The 10,647-nt window shown below is 44.3% G+C and overlaps 1 protein-coding gene and 1 non-coding gene across 3 annotated transcripts; both read right to left on the bottom strand.

Annotated features, from left to right (window-relative positions):
- Window positions 1–716: 716 nt before the first annotated feature.
- On the bottom strand, window positions 717–799 carry trnal-uaa. The gene has a single exon. It is a non-coding gene; the product is annotated as a tRNA-Leu (tRNA).
- An 834-nt stretch (window positions 800–1,633) lies between these two features.
- On the bottom strand, window positions 1,634–4,136 carry stx11a (syntaxin 11a). Of its 2 annotated transcripts, none has more exons than XM_035609849.2 (2): window positions 3,843–4,136; window positions 1,634–2,911 (listed from the first exon to the last, which is right to left on the bottom strand). In XM_035609849.2, the coding sequence occupies exon 2, from the start codon at window positions 2,904–2,906 to the stop codon at window positions 2,016–2,018; it is 891 nt and encodes a 296-aa protein (XP_035465742.1). In that variant the 5' UTR covers window positions 2,907–2,911; window positions 3,843–4,136; the 3' UTR covers window positions 1,634–2,015. The 2 variants fall into 2 exon arrangements, with proteins under 2 accessions (XP_035465742.1, XP_035465743.1); XM_035609850.2 differs by lacking the exon at window positions 3,843–4,136 and adding an exon at window positions 3,074–3,681.
- Between the last annotated feature and the right edge of the window lie 6,511 nt (window positions 4,137–10,647).

Raw genomic sequence — 10,647 nt, 5'->3', positions numbered from 1 at the left:
TTATTTCTAGTGGTATAAGTTTAAATGAATGATTAGATCATTGGCCTCACAATTTTTGCTTTGTGTTGACTGATCCTTACTGACGAATCATCCGAAACAAGGACCACATTAAGACGTTTTTTCTTGTGTCAACTTTTCTTGTGTTAAAATACCTGTGGGGGGGAATCAACACAGGTCAGAGGTCAACCCTGTCCTCTGGATACCTGTGGTCGGGGGCCACTGTTGCGTCCACGTCTGGACCAGATGACGTGTGCATGTGTTGACGTAACACCGAGATTCCAGGTGAAATGTGCTGCCAGTATTAACCCCAAACGTCCCAAATTTACACAGGGAAACAATATATCAAAATATGACCTGGTTACAGTTTGTCAGCTGTTTCCTCTTTGCGGTTTCTGAACCTATGCAGCTTCGTTGATTGTCAGTGGCCTGCTATATAAAAAATTAGTCGAGACAATAAGCACCATTGCTATAAATAGCGAGCGCTTGAGAAACAGGAGAGTCACAAACAATTGCTCCTATGCGAAAGGGCCAACTGTATCTAGATGAAACAGAAATATCTGCTGCAGTGAAAATTCAAAGGGATGAACACATTTAGCAGAAATGGGGAATGCTATATTCAGTATGTGCACATTTCCAAAACTCCTCCCGTTACATTTCACTGATTGTTTCTCCTCATGTGTAGTGACTGGGTGACGAGTTAAAAACCTCACACTTCCTACCAGGAGTGGGGTTCGAACCCACGAGGACTATTGTCCATTGGATCTTAAGTCCAACGCCTTAACCACTCGGCCATCCTGGTGTGTGCATAGTAACTGACGTCACGGATCATCAGGGTGACTCAGAGACGGGATTACCGCAAACATGGGCGGACCACAGGTGAGTGTACCTTTGAAAACCCCACGACGCAAATAAAGCCAGTCATGCTGGTGGTAAATGCTCCCACACACACACACACACACACACACACACACACACACACACACACACATGCTGTGTGGGAGCGCTGCTGAGGAAGTGCAATCATTGCACACACATTTCCACACTGACAAAAGGGCAGAGGTGTCTCTCATGTACTGTTGATGGTTCCCAGTCACAGAGGGAGGATCTCCGCTTCAGTTCACCAGATGCCATCTGGCATTTTACACACAAATCATAAAGGGATCTCATTTTAATGTAACTACCGTTACACTGCACAGGGCAGAGAGGCGGGCCTGCTGTGCAAACAGAAACTCCTCTGCCCCCCATCCCCCCCCCCCCCACCTCCATCAGTTTCCCCTCTTCTTTCTGTCGCCTCTTTCACTCTGCCTGAAAAAAATCAGAGGAGAAACCTGCCCCGCAACAAAAATGTGTGTGATTTGAGCTGTTTGTGCCGGAAGCCAAAGTCAGTAACAGCCACAGGGAATCATGCCATTGAAGCTCAGACAGTTTCATCAGTGAGAATGAGGGAGGGAGGGGGGGTGGAGTCTCGAGAAGCACAAAGCCACAAAGGCCTATTGCTGTAATCTACACACAGGGGCGACGGACATGTTACACAAACCACAGCAATCGATCGCGCCCTCCCAGCTCACCACAACCGTGTTTCCAAAGAAGTGTGAAGCAACGGCCGTGACAAGAAATAGGCTCATAGTTCCAGTTTTCAAGCTCGGCTGTCGACTAGGGGCATTTATTCACGAGCAAAAATTGCACTTTACAGCACTTCAATATCTTACACAGCGACTTACAAAGGTGAAGGTTGAATGGGAAAGACGGCTGAGAGCTGCGCAGTACAATAATAGCTCAGACGTCTCTACAGTAAACATGCAAAGGCTGTTCTCAGTCATGTGACACAACATTTCACTAAACACCGTTTGCGTATGAACGCGGGGTTTTGAAACCGCTTCGGTGAAGAGAATGACTGCAGGGCACTGCACTGCTGTCACCGTTTCGTTGGGGGTTAAATGAACAGAATATTAGAGAGGATGATTTTGATCAATACTTTAAAGAAACTACGGAGAAAAAGAGAACGGAATGCCGTCTCAATTGCAGCAGGGGAAGCAACAGCAGAAGATTTTCTTGCACGGATTGTTTCTCTTGTACTTCGCGGCCTTCTTGACCTGAGTCGCAGCCTTGGCCACGTAGTCCTCCGTGGCACAGACGTTGGCCTCGATGTTGTTGACCATGCAGCCCTGCTCCTCCACCAGCATGGCCATCTGGAAGAAGAGCTCGTGAATGTCCCTGATGCGGCTCTCCAGCTCCAGCAGCTCCTTGTGCCGGTTCTCGATCTCGCTGAGCGCCGACCGGGCAGTCCTCCCCTCCAGGAGCAGGTTGTCCGAGAAGACGTTCCACTTGCCCGTCTCGATCATCTCGTCGATCTGCTCGCGGCTCACCTCCTTGCCCATGATCTCCGCCTGCCTCTGGATGCGCGTCTTGCAGTTCTCCCTCTGCACCATCTCGGCGTCGTTGTACTCGGACATGGCGCCGTGGAAGCCGTTGGTCAGGGACACCAACTGCGAGCGCACCATGCGGGCGACAGCCGAGGTAGAGCCGTGCTCCTGCTCCAGGTGCCTGCTCAGCCTCCCCAGCTTCTCCAGCCGTGCGTAAATGGCCTCCCCTCTGGCCTTGATGTCCCGCCCCAGGGCCTTGGAGTCCCGCTTGATGCTGCTGATCCTGCTGACGGACATGAGGAACCTGGTGTTCTGCTTGCCGAGGCGCTTCACGTCCATTTTGAGCAGCAGCATCTCCTTCCTCATCGCCTGCGCCTCCCTGTAGATGCCGTCCATCAGGTCTTCTCCCTCAAACACGATGGCATGCTGCTCCAGGGGCTCCTCTTCCCCGGGGTACCGGTTGTGGTTCTCCTCAGGCCTGCGCTCCTCCGCCACCGCAGGGTCGGGGGTGAAATACTGCAGCTCGCACAGTCGGTCCCTCATCTCACCTGCAAGAGGAATCGGGAGCTGTTCACTGGCCTCGTGACGGAAGTTAGTTTGACTTTATGGTAAATTAACGACTAAACTGCCAGAGCTTGGCTGAGCAATAAAGACTGGAAACGGGGCAAATGGTTGCCTGGCTCTATCCAAAGAAAACAGAATCCACCTACCAGTTTAACAAAATAAGAAATTAGAGGATCATATGTCAGCTTTATATGTGGTGCAGGTTTGATATCCTTCAGACTGAGCCTGGCCAGTTCTTCTACATGGCTCCAGAACGGGACCAGTCCACGAGTGACAAAATATGCCAGTCAGCACCTTTGAAATGTAGCGATTTACACCTTAGAGAGCAAAACTGTCACGTCAAAAATAAAAACAAGAGGCAGAAAAGAATTCCTTCCTCGCCCAACAATCCTCTCACGGGGATGCAACCAAGCAGCGGTATGAACCAGGTGATGTAAAGTATGAAAAGTATTTCTATAAGTAACTCAATTTTATAATTACTCTTGGTTATGTTACATCTTACAGAATCTATTCTGTAACGCATATGTGCATATGCTGGGATGTCTTGAGAGAGACAGACAGACAGATGCTGGGCCACTTCCTCACTTGCTTCCTCAGCTGACACCTTCTCATGGCAGATAGAAACAATGACGGAGCGTCGACTCGATGGCTCCTGTTGCTTCCTTTTGTAAAAGAGAATCTGTTCAACTGAATAATCTCAGTTCTTTAGAAGGAACATAAAGCACCATTTGTGATGACAAGCTGCAGGATCATGAGGAAACCAAACAAAACGTGACAACAAAGCTGTTCTAAAAAGATCAATTCAGATTCCACAAAGTCCACTTCATCGATTATTGTTTGAGGCTATTTTGTCATAATTAAGCCTCTCGAGGCTCGAACACACACACACACACACACACACACACACACACATACCTGGCGGTGTGTTCCTCCCTCGGAGTTATGGTGTCAACGTGTCTAAAGCAGGAGAGGCGACCACACACACACAAGGACTCTTCTTCATTTCCCCTTTTTCTCTCCGTTTGATCAGCAGGTTTCCACATGTACACGAGAGGTCTCTCTGTGTCACACACACACTCACACACACACACACACACACACTCACGACATGACCAGAGATGCAGGCTGCAGCAGGTACCAGTGCGGAAGATCACGCCTTCTCTCCCCTGCATGTCGCCCTCTCCACCGCTTCTCTGGTCTGGGTTTGAGATTTTCTCTTTTCTTTTCTTTTTTTTCTTCTTGTGCATGTCGATGCGCGCACATCTGGTTGCGCACTTGGCATCTGCGCGCAAAGTCTTTCTGAAGGACCTGACTTTATCTTTTGAACTTCATTTATTCCTTTGTTTATTTATTTATTTTTATTCTTTTAAGGGCAAGTTTAGGAATAACGCCACAGACACACATTTAGCAAAACAAAACCCCCAAAGAGTTTTCCTCTAAATGACTGTATTGAAGTGTGACAACTTCTACTGCTGTCACAAACTGATGGAGGAGGTCTGTTTCAGATCATTGACTTAGTAAACAAAGAAGAGCACTGGTTGCACAATGTAAAAATGATCGGTTACAAGCAAAACCTGCTGCATCCACGTTACTCAAGTAAGAGCAAGTTTACAAAGATGCTATTGAAGTACCAAAGGTTAAATGGAAACTGGATATTTGGCCACGTGGACCGGAGGAGCTGATCCCAACCCCCCCGGCCCCTCATCAGACCTATGGGTATTAACGCGGGAAGCAGCCACAGAACCTCTTCTTGCAGCTGCTGTCCGATGCAGTGGCTCTGTCCAGCTGGACCAGTCCGTCCTGGATGGTCTGTCCGGCGCTTTCCCCCTTGATCCTCCTGCAGCTAAAGATGAGTGTACTTGATCTGCCAGGCCATTGAATCTGATTCATAACAAAGCAAACTAGTTCTTTTTTAAGCAGAAAGAGTATTACTTACTGCAAAGAGTAGTACTGTGAGGTGACGCCAAGCATCTTAAAGATGACGACTACTACCACTACTGAAAGTGTGTTGGCATTTTTCTTTATGACAACAACGATAAACAAAACTTTCCTCTCAGTTTCATGGAATTCAAACTGACCACAGTCTTGTTCTCACGCCGCAGACCTCCAACTGTCGAGGGGCTATACAGAAAAAAGAAACCGAACGCGACTTGAACAAGGGAAGTGGATGGTCGATGTGAAGATGTGCAGGAGTTTCCCACAGCCAGCAGTATACTGTATGTGATTAGTAATTTCCATCAGCCTCCATGAGTTTGAGTCACACTGGTTTTGTTTCTTAAAGGGGATTTTTTCTTTTCTTTTCTTTTTTGCAAACCTGATGTGTCACACTCCTCCAGTGTTCAACTCTGACACTTATTTGGAGTTTTGGCACAAAGATTTGGCCCAAAATAAACCCTGACGCAAGCAGCGGCTGGCCGTGTCGTTGTGTCATCACCCGATCAAGACCTGGCATGTTTCAAACACTCACACGTATTTACCCGCTCTGCACTTTCCTGCAGAGAAGGAAAGAGAAAAGTTTCACGTACGTGTTTCTGCTGTTTAGTTCTCCGTTTATGAATCCAAACGGAGCCGAATTAGAGTTCTGGAAGTTATTTTAAATAAACAACAACTAAATAATATCTAAACATCGTGAGAAATAGTAGAGCAAACTTGAATCACCCGATGGCACCAAAATGTGCAAAATCAGATGATGACTCATATCGCCAATTTATATATGTATATATATATATATATATATAATATGACCAACGATTTTCCTGTTGTGGAAAGTAAATGCACATTTACGCACTGGAGCAGCTATTACACTCAGTGTTACAGTAAATCTAATAGGTTATGTCATATTTTTATACTTTAAGTAGCCTACATTTATGTGATAATACGTTTTACTTTATTTGGTATATTTGATTTCCTATACTTTACTTTTAATTGAGAAGGATTTTGAATGCAGGACTTTATCTACCACATGTTAAATACAGTCTATGGTCAAACCCCTGTTTAACTTGAGGTTTGTGCAGTTTGGTGCAGTATTCATTTTGCCCAGTAGATGTCTATAGTACAACAGTAGCTACCTTTATCTGCCCCATGGCATACAGTTCATTACCTCTTTTTAAGGTTAATAAGGATAAATGAATGAATAGAATTGCATTGATTTAAATTGGATGCACCTTTGTGTATCCCTGTAAGAGCAATTATATGCGACAGCTCATCCAGATCAACAGATATACACCCCATAGGATCAGACAGCAACACTACTCAATTATTTAAATACTTTATAGTCAAAGGATATGATATTGGTAAAACTAGTAAACATTTGTTTATATGTTTTCTTCTATTTGTGTCCCAATTATTTGGATATATAAAGACAATTATTCTTAAAGTACATATTTTTTCCAATGTTTATGACTTGATCATTTCTACAGTTTCTATTGTGGGTTATTTAAACATGGAAACTCATCAAAGCGTTACATTTGTTATGAACTAATATAAGCAAATCTTTCCAGTGAAAATATCTGAAACAAAACACTGCATTCACTGAGTTGATTTCAAGTCTGAAAAGATTAAAAGTTGAAAGTTCTAGTTGAAATCGAGTTATTTCTTTTTCAGTCAGCCGGTTCTGATTTAAGAAGCCTGTTTTTTTTGGGGTTTGTTTGTTTTTTTAAATAAATAAATGAATTGCAGTCGTGAGCTTCACATGTCGTCTCCCCTGTTCACCAGTCAGCCCCTGACCTCACTTGGCCTCGGTGCTGCTCGGTGCTCAGAACCACGCAGACCCCCCGACAAGACAATGTGCCGAGAAACATACGGGATTCCTGAATGAATCTGCTAATCTCCAGGACAAAGGTCTACTTTGGGAAACCTTTCATCCGTTGTTTTCTGCAGTTTGTGTTTCACCACAGAATATCGTGACGTGATCTGAGTGATTGGCAGCATTTCATTTTCGTCTTATCTTTATTTCTTTATCTTTCTTTTCTCAATATCCATCATAGAACCATTTAAATACTGCGCCTCTCTCCCACGGGCAGTCTTGAAACATGAGTTAAAATCCTGGTGGAGCATTTAACGAGTAAGTAAAACAAATAGAGTCGACAGACCGAACGGGTATCATCTCAAGAATGACCCTGATGAAATGTTTACATGCATGTAGCAGCCGTATTCTCAGAGGCTAATCTCTGTAATGCAGCGTGTTACGGCGAATTTGTGAAGCTTTCTTGGTTCTTACGACAGCATGGTGGCGTAAAGTGGACCGATTATATCACAGAGGGATACTGTGAAAAAAGTGCACCCCAAAAAAAGGAAAAGACAAGGAAAACAAAATACCCACAAATGAGCTCAAAATGATTTCTAATCTCATTGTATGTACAAAGCAAGGAACTTTTGGCAAAGCATGAAAAGGAGGGACACGTTAATCAGATTTCGGTTTCTTGCACAAACTCCTATTTAGACGCCAACATGGGGAAAAGGGACATGTACCCACACGCGGACTGACTCAGTGAGACCCCCCGCGTGTTATCTCATTACACCGCGTCAGGCCTCCGGAGTTAGAGTTGCAGTAATCGGTGGAGAAAACATCAGCTGTTTTCATTTACCCAAAGTTGCGTGACTCAAATTAATTCAGCTTATGGGAAGTCGTGCTGAGGGCTCGCACAACGGCACCAGTGTGTCCGAGCATTTGATCGAATCAACATGAATGGCTGTCATGGGTTCGGACAAGGCCCCGCGCTCCTTCTTCCTCCACGGGGTGACACGTCCCCGTTGCTCAAGGTAAACCTGCCCTCAGCCTCACAACCAGGGACGACCCTGCAGGTGTACACACACGCACACACACACACACACACACACTGGACACGCTTGTACTGGACTGTTACGCTTTCAGTGGGGAGGTCATTTTTTTTCACAGATACATAATCATATGAAAAATAAATGAATCGGCCGAACTCTCAAACTATTTTTAATAGAGATACCTGATACAAATTAAAGACAAAAAAAAAAAATGGACATGACTGAATTGAATAAGTGATATAAAGACATGCTTCCTGACAGTCAAAGTATTTAAGGACTCTCGCATTGTTGGGAGGCCTGACTGGGAGCCAGCGCTCGGTTTGAAGACGCAAAAGAACACACGTTGACATGTTCCTCTAGTGCAGAGAGACGGTAAACCTCTGACCCTGTGGCACGGGCTGGCACACTCACGGGGGGGCGGCAAGATGGCCAACTGAGAAACACCAGGACAGACACCAGGGATGGCACAGTGTAAAGCCAAATAGAGTTAGAGAGGGCCTACGGTGCCGGTTGGAGACACGTTAAAGGGAAAGAACAAGAAGAACACTAACGGGATATGTTGGAGTTAAAGTGGCAGTAAGCAATTCAGGAGAAAGATTGATTATTATAGATTATTTATGTATTTTCTGGACTGCACTGGCCCGGGACTCGAACCTGCAGCCCTGTGAGGTGCGGTCCGCACCATTTTGTGTGTGTGTGTGTGTGTTTTCAGTTTACAGTTCCGGGGGCTGTGCCCGGAAAACCGGAATTTTTTTTTCGGCGTTCACACAGAACCGACAGCTAGCGGACCGTGAAGAAATGTTCTCTGAATTTAAGCCCAAAAAGAAGTGTATTGGATTATTGTCACTTCCTGTCCCTTTAAGTGTTGCACAGCGCTCGCCACTAACCGTCATCAAACCAGAGGCTGGGTTCCCCTGCATCGAACATTCCAGAAGAAATCAAAAGGGTGGTTTTAATCTTCTGATTTAACCATTGATAAGAAAGTGGATGAGTGTATTTCAGATATAAATCTATTCCTTTATCATAGCCACTGCTATCTATCCATCCATCCATCGTGCAATATACAGTATTCCTCAAAGCACAGAAGACTTGAGGAGTGAATCAAAATGGTAACTGACAGAGATATAAATAGTTATTTATGTTTTTATTTGAAGGTCGAGCTTTTCCAGTCGGCTCATTTCATGTCGAAAGTCGTGGCGTCTGGGCAACTGGTCAGACGGTTTTTGTATGTTGTTCATCCCACCGACTCTGCCCACATGTCTCGATTTAATATCCAAATGAAGTTAAGTCTGTTTTGCTCCAGAGCTGCACTTGACCAGTCAGTTGATTTTCATTTTTGTGAAGAACCTTGTTGGCTTGACAATCTTGTTGATTTCACGCTGTTATTATGAAATGCTTTCATAATGATTAAAATTGTCTCAGCAGGCAGATCGTTGACATTAACATCCATTGAACTAACAGGTAAAAAGGCTGCAGCTTGATTTACTACATATGAGACTGTCTGATGATTATTTTCCAAGATTGATGTTCTAACATGGCCTGCAAAAAAAATCCAAAATGTTTTGGTTCTGAATAAATTCTGAAATAAATTATATATATATATACAGTATATATAAATAAATTCCAGTAAAATTTGCGCCATCATTTCCATAATGATGCAAATCGCAGATTAATGAATCATAGTTCTTTTGAAAGGGTGTAAATATCATAGGAGACTTTTGACTTTTTCTTAAATTGCCATAAATACAACTATTCATTTTGAAATACAAAATAATAATCCCCGGATTATGTATTTAGGCTCTCTAATAAGGCTCTTTTTATTCTAATAAATCCCACAATGTGTTTTCTAATAAAAGTTGATAATCCATTATCAATGCTCATGGTTTTTGACACTTTCTGATAAGCTACCAAGTCTGTTCATAAGTCACTAATCCACCGTTTCAATCATGTGAGTCTGCAGTCGTTAATCAATTCTGGTCCAGAAGAGTTGGGGGATTTTCACAAAAAGGCTTTCTGAACTATTTATAAATTCATTCTTTACATCTTACAAACGCCACACAATAGATACCGTCTGATTAGGGGTTCTTTTAGTAGCCCAACCAACCTGCTTCTGAAGCACTTGCAGCTTTTCTCCCTGCTGAAAAGTTGTATAGATTCACAGTAATCAAACGTACACGTTACTGAATTGAGAGTGTAACAGTGCACTCCTCGCAGAGGTCAAGGTGTCCGTGCGTGTCGCTTCAATGCACGGGGCCACAGCAATGACCAAAAGCCATGGGAACAAGCACTTTGCTCACAGCGAGACCGTCGGATGTCCCAGCCGCAGTTACACAAACACATTAATTGAAGAGGTGGTGACTTATTCCCGCGAGGCTGACTTATCACGATCCACGGCGGCCAATTGTGGCCGTTATGCCGTGTCATGCCAGACATGCTGATTCGATTTGCTCGCTCATTCGTCCGGCTGAAAGTGCAGCTCCGAAAGAAGGTCACGGCCAATTAGGCCACGTTTTTACATTTTTTGGTTTTCGGTACAGACCAAACAAACATGCTGCAGCGTGTCCACTGGTGGACTTTAGGGGTTGGTGAGCTTCATATGATTTTATTTACATTCAATTCAGCAATTTATACTCAACTTCCAACAAAAAAGTTCACAATGTAAGAGTGGAACCAGAGGTTTTCATGAACCGCTGAGAAACCATGTGATGCTCAAAACTGGACACAACAGATGAGCTCGACGAACCGCCGCAAGTTATTCCTCAAAAGTCTCCGAACAGACGCCTTGAGGAGTAAATAGAGGGCAAAGATTATTGTTTTTAAAATGCGTTCGTCGGGGGTTTAGCTTTAATTCAGGCTCGAGCTTTTCCAGTAACTGTCATGACCTGGGGCACTTTTGAAGAATAATGTGCACAAAAAACTCTTTCACTTGGAGGTGTTCTCT

Source organism: Scophthalmus maximus, chromosome 15 (assembly GCF_022379125.1).
Source record: "Scophthalmus maximus strain ysfricsl-2021 chromosome 15, ASM2237912v1, whole genome shotgun sequence".
In the NCBI taxonomy this organism is placed as follows: domain Eukaryota; kingdom Metazoa; phylum Chordata; class Actinopteri; order Pleuronectiformes; family Scophthalmidae; genus Scophthalmus; species Scophthalmus maximus.
This window is presented reverse-complemented; position numbering and strand designations above follow the sequence as displayed.